This window comes from Pangasianodon hypophthalmus, chromosome 7 (genome assembly GCF_027358585.1).
Source record: "Pangasianodon hypophthalmus isolate fPanHyp1 chromosome 7, fPanHyp1.pri, whole genome shotgun sequence".
NCBI classification, from domain to species: Eukaryota; Metazoa; Chordata; class Actinopteri; order Siluriformes; family Pangasiidae; genus Pangasianodon; species Pangasianodon hypophthalmus.
In genome coordinates, this window is record NC_069716.1 from 10770071 (window position 1) to 10791433 (window position 21363).

A 21363-nucleotide genomic window follows, 5' to 3' on the forward strand; every position below is an offset into this window, starting at 1 on the left:
GAAATGAGACAGGTTTGGACAGATCTGCACAGAACTGGATCAATCTTACAGATCACAGCAGGATTATTTCACTCTGAGCAATGAAAGTGTATAAAACTCTCTTTCCTTTTACTATACACTAACTGAGCACTTTATTAGGAACACTATACTAATAGTGGGTAGTGCTCCCTTTGCTCTCCAAAAGACCTAAATTCTTCATTGCATGGATTCCACAAGATGTTGGAAATATTCCTTTGAGATTCTGGTCCATGTTGACAAGATTGCATCATGCAATTCCTGCAGATTTTCAGGCGCACTTTCATGATGTGAATCTCCCGTTCTACCCCATCCCAAAAGGGTTTTATTGGATTCAGATCCAGAAACTGGGAAGCCCACTGGAGAACATTGAACTCATTGTCATGTTTGTGAAACCAGTTTGAGAAGACTTTTGCTTTGTGACATGGTGCATTATCATGCTGGAAGTAACCATTAGAAGATGGGTAAATTGTGGCCATGAACGAATGCACATGGTCAGTAACAATACTCAAATAGGCTGTGGCATTCAAGCGATGATTGATTGGTATTAATGGGCCCAAAGCGTGGCAAGAAAACATTCCCCACACCATTACACCACCTCTACCAGCCTGCACTGTTGACACAAGGCAGGTTCATGGCTTCATGCCATTGGTGCTAAATTCTGACGCTGTCATCTGTGTGCCTCAGCAGAAATTGAGATTGATCAGACCAGGCCACGTTTTTCAGCCTTCAACAGTCATGTTTTGGTGAACCTGTGCCCACTGCAGCCTCAGCTTTCTGTTCTTGGCTGATAGAATTGGAACACGACATGGTCTTCTGCTGTGGTAGCCCATCTGCCCGAAGCTACAACATGTTGTGCAGTCTGAGATGCTTTTCTGTTCACCACAATTTTACAGGGTGGTTATCTGAGTTGCTGTAGCGTTTCTGTCAGCTGAATCCAGTCTGGCCATTCTCCGTCGACCTCTCTCATCAACAAGGCATTTCCGTCCGCAGAACTGCTGCTCACTGGATGTTTTTTCTTTATTGCACCATTCTGAGTAAACTCTAGAGACTGCTGTGTGTGAAAATCCCAGGAGATCAGAAAGTTATAGAAATACTCAAACCAGCCTGTCTGGCACCAACAATCATGCCATGGGCAAAATCACTGAAATCACAATTTTTCCCCATTCTGATGTTTGATGTGAACATTACCCAAAGCTGCTGGCCTGTATCTGCATTATTTTATGCATTGCACTGCTGCCATACAATTGGCTGATTAGATAATTGCATGAATGAGTAGGTGCACATTTGTTCCTAATAAAGTGTTTGGTGAGTGGATGTCTTTCATGCTTTCTCATTTTGTTTTCTTTTTCTCCTCCTCTATCTGGCAGTGCAAAACATTGTCTGGAATATGTGACCATATCATATCACTGTCCTCTGACTCACTAGTGTCCCAATCAGCTCACTTGGAGGTTGTCCACCTTACCAACATTATGCCCAATGAAGGCCTGGTATGTTTGTTCTGAATTAATCAATGAATTATTTCCAGATATTTGTTATTACATCTCTGTCAACCTCTCAAAATGTAACAAAATCTGTTTTTTTAAAGGATTGTAAAAATATATGAAAAGCATTAAAGGTATTCACAGTGGTATAAGCTATATCTCAACTGATTATTTGCTTTGAACTTCATACTGTGTACTTTACTGATCTAACATGACTTTCACCTTACCTATTCCCAGGGAATGTACATCAAGTCAACATATGATGGACTTCATGTGATCACGGGTATGACGGAAAACGTAAGTGTCCTGAGTGACAAGAACGGACAAGAATTAGCTGCTGATAACATTGCTCATTGAAGGCAGCTCATTATACAATAATTATGGCCTGCACAAAAACACATGAGGAAAAAAATCACACGATGGGCATAGGGCATGGAGTATGACTATAAAACTCTTCAAGGACTACCTCCTCTTGTTTGTAGATTGCACTTATTTCCTGAAGGTGGCAAGCTCATCCCATATGAGTTGTAATATTGATTCATTCAACTTCAGTTTCCGCTTCCCCATCAGGGTTGCAGCAGATCCAGAGCCTATTCTGAGAACACTTAAGGCAATTTAGTGTACCCAATCTGCTTACTTTCATGTTTTTAGATAGTGTGAGAAAACCAGAGAACCTAGAGTAAACCCAGGAAGAGCATGTACTCCGCCACATAGACAGTAACAAGAGCTCAGGATTGAACCCTGGTCCCTGGAACTGTAGGATGGTAACACTACCAGATGTGCCACTGTAATTCAATAATCAGATATTCCCAACTGTTTTATATCCCCCTATCACAAACTTAATGTATGCTGGTTTGCTAGTACAGAATCCAGCACAAAATGCTGGAATTTGCCATATGTTACATTTGATACAGAATGATATAGTTTAAGGGCATTTTCATGTAAGCAGAATTTAGTACATTACTATCTCTCCCTAGTGTGTTTACCTGCTCAGTGAAGATTGTTTGGGTAGGTGTTAACACAGTAGTCACAGTTTTGGCACAGTAGACCAAAACAACTGATCTGAGACCTGACATGAGAGCCGTGACAGTCTACTTCCAGGCAAACTTTAGTTTCGATTAAACCCTTATTTGACCCAACTACAGGAAGTGAATGAGGCAATTTATTATGGGTTGCAGGCAGACATTTTTGATATGTGAGCTGTTAAACTGTTGTGTGAATTAGCAAAGGGAGAGCCAGAGGACATTCTTGGAGTGCTGTAGAAGAATGATGTGTTCTGAATATCTAAGCTGAAAATGCATGGTGTCTGTGAAGAAGAAGCATTGTTAAAGCAATGCGCTTGTCCTTCTATTAGCAAACTCACAACACAAACACAGGCCTAGTGTTTAGCCACAGACCTGCCTCAATGAGGGAGCACAAACAAACATTATATAACATAAACCAATGCACTGTTATATCACACTGGCATAGACAAGTTATAAACACATTCCTTCCTAAAAGGAAACACTTGTTTGAGCAAAGCAAAGGGCAATAAATATATTAAGGAAGCAGCAGTGGAGGCTCACAGGTATGAAAACCAGTGCTGACTTTATATAGTGCAGTAAGGTGCCCTTACTCTTTGCACCTATTATTCACCATATACCTTCACTGAATTGATGCTCCCTCTATTTATTTTAATGGACATGGTTTTACCTTGTTTGAGTCAGGCGGTGTGTGATTCTCTGTCAAGTAAGCATGACTGTACTAGGACAGTCCCTCAGTGTTTTCTCCCTTCAAGTGTTCTCTCCCCTCAAGTGTTCTGCTAATTTATTGGCATTGACCATCTTGAGTGTGCAGTGTCTGAAATATCCTGTGTTGACTGTGAGGTGATGCCAGTACCAACACACATGCCCAGCAGATTTGAATTCTGGCTCAAAAAGCCAAGAAAGCTGTCTGAGTCGCTCTCTAGATGAATGAATGACTTTGAAGCAGACATGGATCAGCTGAAATCAATGATCCAGTAGGTGAAACTGTGTAACTTAGAGACTCACATTCCTTGACATAGGCCCCTTATAGATAATATAATATAATAGATACTATTATAACACTTCTTGTTGGCTTTTTATTTTTTACTGCTATTATTATTGGTGTTGTTGTTACTATTAGTCTTTTATACTATTAATATTTTTACTATTTTATTCATGCCCTTGGTACACTACTTCTTACCCTACATTGTCACTGGATCAAATGGACCTTACTGTGCTACTTTAGATGGATAACTCTTCTACAGTTTTGGATGTTGTACAACCCTGGCGTGTGTGGCTGGGGAAGAGGAAGACTCAGGAGGTAGGCGGAATTACAGCAGAGCTCCCGGCTCACTTTTTTTTTCACTGCGCTTTTCAGCACCCTTTCAAAAACTCAACACAAACAAGCCAACTGAAAAGGGGTACTTACTAGTTAGTGGCTTTCACCCTGTTCAAGTTTGTGCTCCACAAGTTCATGCTGTGTGTGTGTGTGTGTGTGTGTCTGTTGCAAGCTCCACCAGCTATGCCACTCTCTTTCTCTGGCTGTAGCAGTCATTCAGCGGTTCAACCTGATTCCTCTCTGTCTGCAGCTGACGCTTGATGACAGCCCTTCTGCCACATGCCCCCACTGCCTGACTCAGGCTGGGAAGCCAACTGGCCTGCAGCCAACTCCCCACAAACCAAAGCTGCAGCTAACCCAGCATACCCCCACCCTGGCATGAAAAGTAATCAGCCACCACACCTCAAACCTGAATGGCTGAAGTGCCAGATACAAATGAGTGATCTGTATGTTGGCATCTTTCATGCAGTGGAGCCATTGGAGCTGTGTGTGACCAGAACAAAGGGTAAAGGGGTGCCCCAGTAGGTAGTATTGGAGGGTGAGAACCGCTGACTGGCCAGACAATCTTTCTCCATCGTGCTGTACTTACTCTCTCTTACCGAGAGCTTCCAGGCGTTCCTCCCCTTCCAGCAGCTGGGACAAAATGGCCCCCAGCCCTCTGTCTGACATGTCAGTCTACATAACAAAAGGGAGAGAAAAGTCTGGAGAATGCAACAGTGGGCACACAAAATCAGATTCACCTGGCAAAAAGCCTTCTGGCACGGCTCTGTCCACTGGACCAGATCTGGCACTCCCTTTATAGTAAGGTGAGCTGGTTACATCCGAAAAATTAGGTACAAGGTTCTGATAATAGACAAGCCAGCCCCAGGAACTGCCTCATCCCCTTTTTGGTCTTGGATCTTGGGCAGGCCACAATCGCTGCTGTCTTATCTATTTGGGGATGCACCTGCCTGTGGCCCAAGTGGAAGCCCAGATACCATACTTCGACCTGCCCAATTACACACTTCTTTGGATTTACTGTGAGTCCTGCATATCTGAAGGATCTCAGGACAGCTCTCAGCTGTGGCATATGCATTGTGCTGTTGGAGCATTCTGTGAATGAGATGCTGAAATGTTGCTGGGGCTCCAAACAAACCAAACTGAAGGGTGTCAAGTTGGCATAACCCAAACAGAGTGGAAAAGGCCATTTCTCAAAATACTAGGTAATCTGTCAATATTTGGTTAAATCTAGTGTCAAATAAGAAAACGAACCTTGCCTAACCAATTGAGCAGTTCATCAATGTGTGGCATTGGGTATGCATCAAATTTAGACACCACATTGACTTTTCCACACGTTTCCAATCACTCTTCCAATCACTATGGAAATCCTCAGTTACTCCCATGTAGCATAGCCTTAAGTTTATCCTAGAGGAGTATAGCCTTAATTTCATCCCGAACCACATGCCTGGAGGAATCTCAGTGTGGTGCTCTATTAGGTCTGGGCGAATGGGTAGACGCGAAAACATGGCAGAGAATTCCCCTTGCAGCCTGTGCTTTCTTTGATGATGAGAGTTGGTCTCCACAGGCAACTGTTGTGAATGACCATGACCAGTAGCACATGGTTTATCCACATCCTGATAATGTGGGATTGAAGTTTGGTTTAGAGCAAAGTAATAATTAGGCTGTTGCCAAGCTTACGTCAGAGATAAACAGAGACTTGTTAAGTGAGCAGGAGTATTATAAGGCAGATTTAGTGTTCATAGATGTAGCTGAATTAGTCATAGATTGATACATTCTTTCAGGGTCTGTTTTGGGCAGTTGCCTTAAGGAGGTATATTCCAGACCGCTCCATATCAGTGAACAATGGCCATCCAGTTGCCAAATGCAACAAATTCCTCCTACTGCTGAGATGTGAGTGCTCAGTTTTAATGAATGAACTCATATAGGTAAAGCTATTCCCAGTGCAGTGCATAGATTGTAAAGGTCAGAGGAAAATCAGGCCATATAGTTCAGGTGGAAAATTTAGGAGCAGTGTAGCAGGTGGTCATCATGCAAGAGGAATACACAGATGACATAAGTTGATAGCTTCAAGAGCGTGAACTTGCACTTTGAACGGGGCAAAATCCACAAGCTAGTGACAGCATCTTTTCAGTCAGTTCATTTGTGTTTAGTTTTTGAAAGGGTGCTAAATAGTTCTGTGAAAAATAAACTTTTAATACATTTTTCAGTAATTAAGGAAAGGACATACCGAGTGATGCAGGGCACTCAAACCAAGGAGGAGATGACCAAATTATTGGGACCAAAGAGCTGTCGGGATATGTTATTCCATATGGCTCATCAAATGCCCATGGCTGGGCATCTGGGGCAAGATAAAACACTAAACAGTCTTATGGCCCGCTTCTTTTGGCGAGGCAATCGTGGTAATGTTTGCAGGTGGTGCGTGGCATGTCTCGAATGTTAGCTTTTGGGCTGTGAGCCCAAAAGAGCCATTGCACCCCCTTCCATTGTTGGAGGTCCCCTATTGAAAGAATTGGCATGGCCCTTTTTGGGCCATTAGAACGAACTGCATGAGGGCATCACTTTGTGCTAGTTTTGATGGAATATGCAGCGCGATATCCGGAAGCAGTGGATCTTTGCAACATATCAACATGTGGAGGCACGCTTCTGAGTTATCTCCCGAGTTGGGATCCTGATAGAGATCCTGAGTGACCGGGGCACTACGTTCATCTCACGCTCTTCACGAACTGTATGAATTTTTAGGGATTAAATCAATTCACACCAGTGTTTGCCATCCACAAACCGAAAACTTTAATCAAACCCTTAAAAATATGAATTGTAAGTTTGTTCACGATGACACACAGAATTGGGATAAGTGGCTCGAACCCCTGTTGTTTGCAGTACGAGAGTTCCCACAAGCCTCCATGTGGTTTTCACCATTAGAATTATTGTATGGACACAAGCCTCGTGGCATCTTAGACATCATTAGGGGAAATTGGGAAGAAGGACCCTTGTAACAGTAAAAACAAAATGAATACATTCAGGACCTAAGGGCAAAACTCCACACCTGAAGTCACCTAGCCCAAGAACGACAATCTCGGCTGTACAACAGGGGTGCTCAGCTATGGAAATTTGCACCAAGAGATACTCATGTTATTACACACGTTAAGGTCTAATTACTCGCGAAGTGGCAAGGACCCTTTGAAGTCAAACAGTGGGTCAGGGAAGTCGACTATGAGGTCCAGTGAACTGATAGAGGCGATGAGAGGTGGTTCCTGTGGCTCTGGTGATGGTGGTTCCTGAGATGGAGGAGCTGGGTTTGGGTTTGGGGTGTTGGCTGCAGGCCAGATGGCCCCTGGCCTGAGTCAGGCAGTTGGGGTCTGTGCAGAAGGGGTATGGTCGAGTGTCAGCTGGGGACAGAGAGGAGGCATGATGATTCTCTCTGTGTCTTATTATCACCAGACTACATATTTGTGTTTCGTTGTGCTTTCAGTAGCTGCCCTAACTGTGTGTGGCATAGCTGGTGGAACCTGGCACACACACACACACACACACACACACACACACACACTTGACTGGGGTGAAAGCAGTGAGCTAGTGACAGCCCCTTTCAGGTGGTGGATTTTATGTTGAGTTTTATGAAGGGTGCTGAAAAGCGCAGTGAAAAATAAATGCGAGCACAGAACTGTGCCAAAAGCCGCCAAAAGTCACCCACACACACACACACCAATGCATGATTCAAACACACACGTAGTGCTACAGAGAGAAATATGACTCTGAGAGTGCAGCCAGCTAACAGCTGAATGGAAAAATCACCATGCATCAGTCATGCCCCCTTGTTTATTTAGGCATGTTTAATTGTGTTAAATTCTAATGTACAGATTTTGTTTTGTAATAAGAGGCTAAGAGTCTGAATGAATCAAGCAAACACTGTGTCATTATTAAGTTTCAGTTACTGTACTTCTATAATGTTGAATGGTTTAATCAGTTTGGCACAATGGGACATCCATTACAACATGAAACTGCATGTTGCATGCTGGAACAGGCATTATTATTTTCAGTCAAGTGCCTTTACTGGTTTTTTTTTTTACTTGTTGTCTTTGAAGTACACACTGATGTCTATTACTGAGCTAGACACAAATTTGCCTCTGTCCAGTTCTTTGACAAAAAGGGTCCACATTAATGAATGGTGAATGCACCATAGACCAATTTTAAGCTTACAAGACTGAGTGACTCTGCTTTCCCACTTTCTATAAATCTTTGTGCCTTGCCTCACTGTCCATCTCCTCCTATGCTTCAATTAATAATCTTGAATATGCCTGATGGGTCTGCCATGGACAGATGTCTTCATACAGCTCCATACTGGCTACCAAGAGGGAACAGTTCAATTTCAATTTGGCACTTTCAATTTAAGACATCATTCAGCACAATAAGACTAGAATGAAGAGATTAGCGGAAAATAAATTGTTGTTACATTAGAGTGGATGCTATAATAAGCAGGAGGATGCTGTTGGGAAACAAGAAATAAGGACAGATTTCTAAGGAACCGTCAGCAGGGAAGACTCAGAAGTAGACTTTAAGATGCATTAGGCAGCTGAAGTTTTCTGTAGTGCTGGGATAATAAGCATTTTTGTAAAATCAGTAAATTTGTAGAAAATCTTTAATATTACTAATGTTTTATTATTTACAACCGCGGGTGTGTTACAAGTCAAATCATAATATGTATTGAACAAACTCGCAATGACTACACACTCAACTAAAGTAGAAAATATGAAAAAAAAATTACCTAAAAGAAAATTTGAAGAAGAATGTCGCCTCACATCACATCACTCGTGCCATGTTTAATCAGGCTCTAGTTCACTCGTGCCATTTTTCACCTCGCTGCTGTATGAAGAGTTGCCAGGTGAAAGCAACAAAAGCAGCCCTAAAAAGCCGTCCAGTCAGCCCAAAAAAAACCCACTCAGATCTAATATTTATTTATTTCAAATATTTATTTCATTGAGGTCCTATGATCTCATATTATATATTGTCATAAATAAAGAATAGCTATGAGTAGACCATTTAACTCAATAAAATAGATTCATACAGTAACGTTGCTAATGTTGAGAATGACATCATGAGGTGCGTGTATAAGAGAAGATTTCTTGGCAAGGCCACTAGCTTCACAGGACATTTTGACGCCACGCAACACCTGTGTCCAGTGAACTTTTCTTATCTTTCTGGAATGTAACCAACCCAAAGACTGAAATAAATCTGATAAAAATATTATTAGGTGGCTAAAGTCAACTATAAACAGTAGTTCCTTGGTTTGGGAAAGATGTTTAGTTCTGTTAAGTTCTGCAAATTGCTATTTGTTGTTATATATGTGGATGAAAAATGAATTATTTTTTCAACAGTGCTGTGTTTTCCAGCATTTCTGGGGTATAGTGATAGGGTTCACATTTAATTAAAAAAAAGAAAAAATTATGTATACATACATACATACATACATACGTACATATATATATATATATAGTCATGCATACTGTGCACTGACCAACTCATATGAGAGATGGCAAATAGTCACCAGCAAACTTACAGAGACTGAATGATGTTTTCAGGGAAAACGGTGTAGCTGCTTAAAAAGGAAAATTATCTAAAGCAGTTTTTGATAAGTTAATTTTCACATGAAAACATGACATTACTTAAATTCAACAGTAAAAAATGTTTACTTTTTACTTTAGAATACCTTAGAAGTAGCAGCTTTTTGAGTGTTACAAACAAACATTGAAAGTCAGCGCAAAAGAAGTGTGGATAAATTTAAAGTGTGGCTGAGTACCTATTCCGTCCAATTTACTAAACTTTGGGTCATTTGTGGAAGCCAGTTCTGTGTGTCATTTTGTCCTCCAAAAACCTGGTGTGTATTAGCATCATGCATGTAGGCAGTCTTGCTAGGGTTGGGGTTTACCCTCAAAAGTGAGCTACTTTTGTAAGTTTTTATACATTTTCATAGCTGCCTTTTTGTTATTAATTTATTATTATTATTATTATTAGTAGTAGTAGTAGTAGAAAGTAGCAGTAGTAGTATTAGGGGGACCAAGCAGAATGTTTTTATTATACATCCTCTGGGAGTCTATGGCAGCCCATAGAATGCTTCGTATGCTTTTTATGAAATTTGGTACAGTGATAGAGGACAGTCTCAGCAACCATCACAGCAATTTTGGTGTATGCCACTTAAGCCCTCTAGTACCATTAATGGGCACTAAAGACACATTTGGACATATATTTACAATAATAACTCTGCAGTGGAAGGTCGTAGAAACGCAGATCCACTTTCTCTGAATCTTTGGGTCAAGTTGAGTTCAACGGACATCATGATGTTAATTTTTCACCATACTGAATTTTCCACCACTGTGATTTTTTTTCTCTTCTCCTACAAAGTTTGTCCAATCATCACCAAATTTAGCCTGCAGCATCATGAGACCAGCCCGAAAAAGGTATTTCTCTTATTTTGGATATAAGGGACAGCTCATCCATAATGCACAAACGAATTTGATGGTGAAGCAGCCAAACAGGAAGTGAGGGCATATCTCAGCAACTTTGTCATGTATTTTGACCAAACCTAGTAGGCCAATGAAGAACTTCATCCTAGGGGTTGCCAAGAAGCTTTGTCTAAATTCACCTGTAGGTGGTGCTATAATCTGCAGATTTGTAAATCTGCTCATAACTTTTGGACTGCTCAACATCCAATCAAAATTCTTCTTTGAATTGATTCCCTTGAAGATGCATGGTATTACTGATCTATCAAAAAATTTCAATTTTAAAACAAAGTTGGCCATTTTGAATTGTAAGATAAACAGTTTTTTCACTTCTTTTACTGCAAGTTTTGTCAAATAACCATGAAAGTTGGAAGCAGGAGACCAACTGGAACAAAACTTGTTTTCTCAGATTTTTGATATGATGGACGATTTGTCCAGAATGCACAAACTAATTTGATGCAGCCAAACAGGAAGGGCATATCTCAGGAAGGGTGTGACAGATTTTGACCAAAATTATAGGAGTATATGTATACAGGTCATTAGGGACTCCAAGAAGTTTTGTCTCCATCCCCTTTAGGTGGTGCTATCATTCACAAATTAGTAAAACTGCTCATAAATTCTGAACCGCTTAACCTGTGACCATCATTGTTCTTTCTCTTGATTCCTTGGAACCTGCCAATAGTTCAAATTGTAAGGAATTTGTGATCTGTGATGTTTGAAAGTGAAAGAAAGTGCTTGGCCCATGTAATTGTTGTAATTATGTTCATAGTTTACATATTTATTTAATAGTAATTATACTTAAAAAAAAAGAGCAGTAAACGATTTCAGTTTATTAGTGGTCCAGACCCTTTGTAAAGAACTTATTGCCAGTGTATTCATTTCTTTGCACCAGCATGATCTAAGCAAACATTTATTTTGCACACACAATTTACGCACATATTGGTGTGTATGCACCATTGACATTTCACATAACGTATTGGCATGCAGAATGCATAACCATCAATAATTATCAGTAAATTCATAAATGGTTCTAGACTTAGTGTCTGTTACTCTTCTTTTGATGCAATATTTTAGAATCTAGTAGAGGGATAACAATCATTGCTTCAATGTACCAGTCCAGACTGATTTATTGGTCAATTAATTGGACTTAAGTGACCTGTGCATTGTAAAAGTGATTCTTCTAAAGAGCTTGTATCTCCATTGTGCCTGAGGCAAAAATTCCACTGTCAAATTCTGACTGCTCCTCACAGCTGAGGCCTTGCCTTTCTGTTGCTATGCAACCATATGGTTACCAGGGAGACAAAGCTCAGTGTTCTCTTCTATTAGTTTCTCAAGTGGACCACCTCAGTAAAGCACAGGTATGAACAAGCAAACAATTTCTATGCAATCTCTAAGAATTCAACAACAACAATAACAGCAACAACAACAATAACAAGCACTAATAACATGATAAACCTTAAATTATGTATTCAAATATTATATTATATAAGCAATGCTGCCTCATGACTCTAACCTCCCGAAAAAGAACTTGAGCTCTTGTTAGTGTCTGACCAGAGTTTTGCATGTTCTTTTTGTGTTGGTGTGGGTTTCCTCTAGGTTCTCTATATTCCTGCCACCTCTGGTTGGTGGAAAGACTACTCTAAACTGCCTCTAGTGAATTAGTATATGATGGACTGGCTTCCCATGCAGTATGTATTACTGCTTTATGCCCATTATCCCCAGAATAGGTTCTCTGATCTGGATCAAGTAGTTACTGAATGAATTAATTCATTCCAGTTTTCTACTTGCTTCCTCTTAGCTACAAAAAAGGAGTTTCATGACCAGTAATCAACATGCAGGGAATTAATGTGTGTATTAATAGTGTATCTTGGAGTATCCAGAGGAATCTACAAGCAATTGGGCAGGGAAACACTGTTTTATTTCTTTTGCTTGAAAATTGCAGCCACGCTTGAAATGAAATACTTATTACTTAAACTAAAAAAACTTACTAAAAATGTTCAACAAAAGAATTTTCAATAAAATCCAACTTTCCATCCGGTGTTGGAAGTGTGAATTTGAAGTGCAAAATATGACAAAATTTGAACTTAAAAAAAAAAAAATACACACACACACACACACACACATATATATATATATATATATATATATATATATATATATATATATATATATATATATTTATTTATTATTTTTTTTGCTATACACTGAAGACACTTGGGTTTGAGATAAAAAGATGAATATCAGAACTTCAGCTTTCAGCTTTCATTTCCTGATATTTACATCTAGATGTGTTAAACAACTTTTGTTTGAACTAACTTTTTTCAGGTGATGAAAATATTGGAACATGTGACTGACAGGTGTTTCTTGTTGCCCAGGTGTGCCCTGTTAGATTGAGTGTTTAAACAGTTAATAGCTCTGAATGTCTGCTCTTGGTTTTAGCCCTGGATTTCACTTGTGAAGACTGCATTTGTTGTTAAAAAGGATAAACCAACATGAAGACCAGAGAGCTGTCTATGAGAGAAAACCAAGCCATTTTGAAGCTGAGAAAAGAGAAAAAAAATCATTCCAAAAGCAATGGGCATAGCAAATACAACAATTTAGAATGTCCTGAAATAGAAAGAAACCACTTGTGTACCAACAACCAGACATCAAACAGGTTGGCCAAGGAAAACACCAGCAGTTGATGACAGAAACATTGTGAGACCTGTAAAGAAAAACCAAAAACAACAGTCAGTCGCTTCACCAACAACCTCCACAGGACAGGGATAAAAGTATCACAATCCACTGTTCAAAGAAGACTTTGAGAGCAGAAATATAGAGGCCATACCACAAGACGCAAACCTTTCATCATCAGTAAGAATCAGAAGGTCTGATATGAATTCACAAAGAAATACTGAGATGATTCAGAAAAGCTCTGGAACCAAGATTAACCTCTACCAAAGTGAAGGAAAGTCCAAAGTGTGGAGAAAGAAAGGATCTACTCATGATCTCGCACATACGAGCTCATCGGGCAAGCACAGTGGAGGTAGTCTCATGGCTTGGGCTTGCAAGGCTTCTTCTGGAATGGGCTCACTAATCTTTATTGATTATGATGGTGGCAGCAGAAAGAGTTCAGAAGTCCGCAGAAACATTCTGTCTGCCAAGTTAAAGAGAAATACACCTAAGCTAATTGGGAGGAACTTCATCATGCAGTAAGACAGTGACTGAAAACACCCTGCCAACACAAAAAAGGACTTCATCATTGGAAAAAGTGGAAGATTTTATACTGGCCAAGTCAATCACCACACTTTAACCCAATTGTGCATGCATTTCAACTCTTGAAGAGGAGACTGAAGGGAGGAACCCCCAAAACTAACAACTGCTGAAAAACACTGTAGTAAAAGAAGAATGCAACAGTTTGGTGGTGTCAGTGGGTTGCAGGCTTGATGCAGTCACTTCAAGCAAGGGATATGCTTCCAAATACTAAGTGCTATTTACTTTAAGACTGTGTTCCTATACTTTTGCTCGCCTAAAATTGGGTGGTCTGGCACAGAAAGTGCCTATGTTCTAAGTTGTTTAACACATTTAGATGTAAATATCAGGAAAGGAAAGATGAAATTCAGATCTATCATCTCATATTCATCTTTTGATCTCAAACCCAAATGTCTTCAGTGTATAGCAAAAACAAAAGAATTGGCCTTACTGTTCCAATATTTTTGGTTGGGGACTATACACACACACACCCACATTATATATATATATATGTATATATATATATACATCATATATAATCATAGCCTTACTTTACATACTAACCTCAAAAACTTTGGGACTATACAATTACTTATACAATTACTTATTGAATGAAGTTGCATTAGATACATAATAGCAGAGCAAATGTACATTTATTCTTCGGATTCATATCATGAAGGATGTGCTGCAATTTCTGAGTGTGCATAATGGAAATACTGACTGCGTTCTGTTTCCATGTAGTCCCCTGCTGACCAATGCAAGAAGATTCATGCTGGGGATGAGGTCATCCAGGTCAATCAGCAGACTGTGGTGAGTATGTCTCTCAAGCACTCTGTTCCTCACACATACACTGTCTACCCTGGAAGTCCACATTTTGGCCCAGGTGTTAAGCAGTTAACTGACAGACTTGATGAAGGACCTGATCATTTCTATTTGTAATTGTGCTTCTTAGGCTCAGATATTCTTTCTTTTTTTTTAAGTTTTATAAATATGGCCCAAGTATCAGGTCAGATGAAAAGTAGTTGAATCATACATATACCAACAGAAGGACCTAAAGAAACTTGAAGATTTTAAGCCACAATTGTATTTTCATGATCACAAATATTCACTAACAATTATCAACATTTTATGAGGCCATCACAATTTTAAAAATCATGGACTCAGTAATGAAGCACCACAGAGAGAGACTAACAGTATATAAAAACAGAAAAATATAAACAGTAGCATGGGTTTGACCAGCATTATTGTTACAATCACCATCTTTACCACTGTGTCAGTGTGCAAGCAACAATTAAATATAGCTCAAGACTACAGGTCCTTGGACATTACCCCTCCCCTTGAACTTTTCCATATGTAGTAGTGTTGCAATCTGGAACTGAAATGGACTTAATTGGGTATTATACAGTATGCCATGAATCTATACAAAACAGCCCATAATATTGCAGTGGGGGAAAATCAATATAGTTTGAAATATTATTGACAAATAAAATATGTCAGTGAGATTACATAATTATTTAGCCTAGTTGCTAAATTAGTTTGTGCAACTGTGTAACTAGGTGCCATCATAATTCACATAATTAATTGAAAACAGTCTACCTGTGTGCAATTAAAAGGTCACATGATCTCAATATAAATACACATGGAAGGCCCTAGAGTTTGGTAGAGAACACACCTATGAAAATATCATCATGAAGGCCAATTAGTTACCAACACAAGTCCTGGAAGTTCTGGAAAAGCATTTAGAGTAAGTAAAGGGTTTGGTTATAAAAAAATATATCAAACAAAAGGGATTGGGAAACTGGTCAGGGATGAGAGCAAGATGGTTGGAGCCAAATACACTACAATCCTAGAAGAAACCCTGCAAGAGATTTGGGACTGGGTTAGAGGTTCACCTTCCAACAGAGCAATGACCCTAAGAATACTGACAAAGTTACATTGGAATGGTTCAAAACCAAGAACTTGAATGAGTTAGAATGGCCTGGTCAAAGCCCAGACTTCAATCCAAATGAAAACCTGTGGCAAAACCTGAAAATTGCTGTTCACCAATGGTCTTCGTCCAATCAGATTGAGCAATGTTTGCAAGAAAAATCTGCAAAATATAGTAGAATCCAGAGCTGATAGAGACATATCCCTGAAGACTTAGCTGTAGTTGCAGCCAAAGGTGAGTCTAATAACCTTGTTTAAGTAACATTTGTGTCACTATAAAAAATATTTTATTACATACTATGTAAATCAACTTAAAAAAAAATACATGTCCATTTCAATTCCAATTCAAGTTGGAATTAAAAAAAATGTTCAAGGAGGGTAAAATTGTTAATCAACAAAAAAGCAGACATTTGAAAAAATTATCATCCCCACATAATGCTACCCCCCATATGTCAAATTCAAATTTGGTCTCATTAGATGTTTGATAAGTTCCCAACATGCCAAATGGCCTTCTTGTCTGTGCTTTGGCGCCTTCATACATTATTTCCAACAGCAACTTTTTTTTGCATGAAGTACTGTTTTAATGGATTGACAGAGTGAATGTGAGCTATGGAGAATCAATAGCAAAAATTGGGTGAATGGTCTTGGCCATCAACTACCTTGGGTAGGAAGAACTATAGATGAGCAAAACTGCTAATTATGCATGATAAGTTCTGTGGGTTTAGCATAAAGATTCAGGCATATGCTTCAGTGAGGTCTGTCTGTGATATCTGTTAGTGTTTATCTTTGAAGTTTTGGTAAGTACAAGTTTTACTGAATAGCTCTTCGAATGACCTAGAAAGGTGATCCATCATAGGAACAGGTGGACTCCAGGTGTCAATGCAGTGTTCTGTCTGACTAGGCTTTGGTCTGGGCACTGAGAGGCCCCATCTGTCTCTTTGCATGCATGATGTGTGCTTGGCTGAATTAGGTAAGCACCATTTCTTCAGACACGGCTGTGATTACATTATCTTATAGATAAGTAAATTCCTTCATCTCCTTCAATTCCTTTAATTTTTGCCACTCGTGCTGCAAAAGACATAATGTTTCTCAGATTGATGCCACAAACAATTTTCATAGATACAGTGCTGATCAATTTCATGTCTCTTTAGTGACAATTTACAGTGTAAATAGAGTGTCAGATTCCTTGGCTGTCTGCTTGCTGCTCTGCTTATATTGAGTACAAACAGCTGTTTCATTCTGATTAAATGTGGATGCACATCTGGTACACTGTATCTGTGCTTCATTAGGTGGGCTGGCAGCTGAAGAACTTGGTCAACACATTACGTGAGGATCCAAATGTTGTCATCCTCACTCTGAAGAAGAGGCCACAGAACACTTTAAACTCTACCCCAGCTCTGGTCAAGAACCTATGGTGGAAGCCTCTCGCCCTCCAGGTAGTTTTTCCCTCCCATAGCCTTGTCTGTATTCACCTCAGAAAATGCTTCAAATGTTTAGTCAGTTTACAGTCCTCCAGCAGAACTAAGATAGCCGAGTTGAGCTTCCATTATGTAGACAATATCCAGTAAAAATTATCACAGTCTACCATAAGAAGCTTGGCATGGAAGAATGGAATTGGAATGATTATATACATTATAATCATGATGTGTATATATCAGCCATAACATTAAAACCATGTGCCTAATATTGTGTAGACTTCTGAAGGTGTGCTGTGGTATCTGTCACCAAGACATTAGCAGCAGATCCTTAAGTTGTGTCCTGTAACTTGTGAAGTAAGTTGTGAAGTGGGGCCTCCATGGATTAGACTTGTTTGTCCAACACATTGGCCTTGGGTGCCCATGACCCTGTTGCTGGTTTACCAGTTGTACTTCCTTGGATCACTTTTGGTAGGTACTAACCACTGCGTACTGGGAACACCCCACAAGAGCTGCTGTTTTGAAGATGCTGTGTCAGTGGTTTTAATCTCATGGCTGATTGGTGTATACAGTGTGTATATATACAGTCAGGTCCATAAGTATTTTTCGTAACTTTGCCTCTGTACACCACCACAGATTTTCAGCTTTAATTCAAGGGGTTTAACAAAAATATTGCATTAACCATTTAGGAATTACATTTTTTACATAGTCTCTCCATTTTCACAGGCTCAAAAGTAATTGGAAAGTATAGCTCTATACACTTCAGAGTTCATCCTGCTACTTCTATGATCTATATTCTTCTCTTCCTATCATTCTGGTACAAGTTAATCTTGCGTAAGAACTGGTCAGGCTTTTTTTTTTTAATAAAAACTTTCTTTGTAATGTACCAAGTTGCTGATTTGGCCACTCCTAAAGTTTCTGCTAAATCCCTGATAGTTTTTTTTTCCCCAGCCTAGTGATGGCCTCCTTCAATTGACACCATCAATGATTAATGCATTATTTTTGTTAAACCCCTTGAATTAAACCTGAAAGTCTAATACTTATTGACCTGTGTCTAATACTTATTGACCTGTGTGTTTTTATATATATATGTGGAAAAAAACATGATGGGGCATGCTGATAGATAATCAATGCAGAGGTGGTGTGATGTTCATTCAAGAACTTTAAAACAAATTAAAGAACATGTCATACTTTATACTGATTTATATTTATTGTGGACAGTTCAGTGGCAGCTTGGGCAGGTAGGGCCCACCATTTATATCAACTATTCAACAAATATTAATCTTCATAAAGTCCTCATTCACAACTCCATATATTTTTAATTCTGTTGAATTATTAATGACCTCTATTTAGTGACCAACGATTTAAAAATGTGTCAATATTTGATAAGCTTTCTTGCAGTGTAAGCTTTAGCATAGTGAAGAACATTAAGATAATTTTATTGCCTCGTATATACAGTAAACATGGTAAAACATGGGACAGAGTAGTGCTATGAAGCTGTGTGTTTGAGGCTGATGTTGAAAAGGCTGTATAACTAGAAGCCCACACCTCAGGGACCCCAGATTGCTATTTTCAGAACGGCATTAGCCTAGTTCATGTTCATGCAGCTTGTTTGCCCTCTTGCCTTTTATTTTGTTCACTTACTCACTGATTTTTATTCTTCCACTAAAAGTTCAAGAGTGTATGGATTATTAACTGCCATGTACAATTAATTATGGATCTTGACTATACAGAGAGAATTCTCTGAAGCCTCTAATAAAATGTTACTGAAGAGAAAATTACTGAGCAGTTTAAGTACCCCCTTCAAAAGTTCAGATTAGAAATAGGTCTGTAGTTACTCATGGTAGTAAGTTTTTTGTTGTTTTTTGTTGTCTTACAGCAGTTGCTTTAAGTGTGCCTGAGAAGTATTGTTTTTTAAAATATTTTTTTAAAATAAGTATGCAAGAGCATCAAAAGACTCTTCCAAATCAGCTCAATAGCATTAGTAGTGTCTGCCATGTTGTGCTACAGAGCATCTATGCTGCTAACTAGCTAGCTAAATTTCACTGAAGATGGTAGCTACAGCTAGATAGGTAGACCTATAAATAAACAAAACAATTCTGAAACAAAGGCAAATAGTCAAATATAACTTTGTATTCACAATTTATTTACAATAATTACCAGTTACAAAGATATAATAAAAAGGTATACTAGTTGTGTAAAACCGTTATGGATTAGGCTGTAATTCCTAAACGGTTAATGCAATATTTTTGTTAAACCCCTTGAATTAAAGCTGAAAGTCTATGCTTCAGTCACATCTTGACTGCTTCATTTCAAATCCACTGTGGTGGTGTACAGAGGCAAAATTACCAAAACTGTGTCACTGTCCCAATATTTATGGACCTGACTGTATATTATGGTATGTATATTTCATCAAATATTGTTTTGACAGGTCTAGGTCAAAGGTCATCAAGAATGTTATGTCTGTCAAAGGTTAATGATGATAGGATCCTACTGAAAATCTAAATGTGGTTTGAAACTCAGATGTTAAAACATGTAAATGAATGTCAATCACACACACACCCACCCACCCACAGACACAGAGATGGACAGAGAGAGAGAATATTCTTTAAGTGCCCTGACCAATCAGATTAAAGTAATCTAAACCACTTATTTTACCTCTATGCATGTGGAATAATGTTGATTCTTTGAGTATTCAACTATGGCCACTTGTCTAGACGCACTGAAAAAGGTTTAATCTACTTTGGGAAGATTTGAAAAAATTTTTGAGCATGAAAGGATTCAATATTGGGTCATATGTCGAATGGCTGTACAGCCTGATGTTTTTCAAAGCAGAAAAAGGAGGCGTTGTGCTTTTCAAGTTGTCAGTACCTAGTCACATCCACTGGAGCAGTGCTACTGAGACTGTAACTTTTGATCAATGTGACTGGAAAAAGTTCCGTCAATTGTGTAAGGTCTGGGATCACGTGACCCTTTGACAGCGATTCACGCATAGTCCCTCGCTCTGCTCACTTTGTCAAATATTATATGATCCTGTCAGTAAATTGCAAACCATTTTCTATTTAACCCATCATGAATAGTTCAACAGTCAAAGACAATTGGAAAAGAGAGATTGAGCAATCACCAATAAAGGAAAAATTCAAAGATTCCACCATCTCCAGAGAGGATCTCGACGGTGCTATCGCTAACAGTATCACTAGCACTAGCACAGAGCAGCAAAGTACTTTGGATTCGGTTGTGGCCTCAACAGTAAGAGATGCGGCAGACTCTGTACTGACCCCAGCGTTGTGTGACCTACATATGGACATACAAGCGACCAACAATTCTATTAAAGAGCTAAGAGCAGAACTTGAAAAGCTAGTTAGCGCGGCGAAGCAGAAACGCGACCGGGTAGATCTCGTTCAGGCAGCTGCACGTGAGGATAGGAGGACAGTCACGAACTTGAGAAAGCAGCTAGAACAACTTACTGATAAAATGACGGACATTGAAGACAGGAATGGGAGAAATAACGTTCGACTGGTGGGGTTGCCAGAGGGGGCAGAGGGCTCCGACGCAGCCGGCTTTCTCAGAGCTAATCTTTCCAAGTGGATTCCATCATTGAAAGGCCGCGACATCGAGATTGATCGCGCTCATCGTGTCTATGACTGAGCCGCCGCGTACTCTCATCTTTCGTGTGCTAAGATGGCAAGACAGGTCGGCGATCCTAAAGGGTGCACGGCAGGCATACCCGGTGAAATACATGCAGGATAATGTCACACTGCTATTGTTTCCTGACTTCAGTCACAGAAGACAACATATGCTGCAGCTCTACAAAGCAACGGGAAAACAGCGGCCACCATCTCCATCTTTTCGGCCCAGCGAGAAGAACTTAATGAAAGGGATGGTGGCAATTCCAGCTGCCCAGGAGATGGACATGGACATTTGTTAAAAACTGTGATATCTACTGCATATAATATATGTGAGCAAGAAAAATGGCTTTCCTGAAGCCCTATCACCTTGAAACTCGCTAAAACGCATTTTCAGCGTCTAAGGCATTCACTTGTCTAAGCTCTTAGTCTACTGTTAATAATACTGTGTGTTCATGCATATTTGACAAAAAATACATTTCTACATATGTACATTTCACCTTTTTTATTGTTTATCAATTCATTATCAAAATATGATTTTAGTATAAACAATAATGTTTCATATCATTTTATGTCGTTATCATGTTTAAATCTTTTTTTTTATTTTTTTTTTCCTCATCCTGGGATATTGTTCCTATTTATCTGGCACAACTGTCTCTTTACTGGTAAGACTAACAACCTTTTTTGGAGGGGTTCAATGGAGAGTAGGTTTGATTACAATAATTTTTGACTAGGTGGGCCTTTTGGGGACATGTCTTGAGTTGAAGTGGATCGGTCACGTATCATCACCATTTTCTGTTGCTCAATCAGACCTACGTTCTTGGCAATG

General features: G+C 39.3%; 1 protein-coding gene across 1 annotated transcript in view; it reads left to right on the top strand.

The window, feature by feature from the left end:
• The window catches only part of LOC113542791 (connector enhancer of kinase suppressor of ras 2), a 141848-nt gene that overhangs the window by 39182 nt on the left and 81303 nt on the right, over positions 1-21363 (top strand). The window contains exons 6-9 of the mRNA XM_026940553.3: positions 1386-1505; positions 1737-1796; positions 14309-14377; positions 16783-16929. Of these exons, the coding sequence (XP_026796354.2) occupies positions 1386-1505; positions 1737-1796; positions 14309-14377; positions 16783-16929 (396 nt within the window). The remainder of the gene's footprint in view (positions 1-1385; positions 1506-1736; positions 1797-14308; positions 14378-16782; positions 16930-21363) is intronic.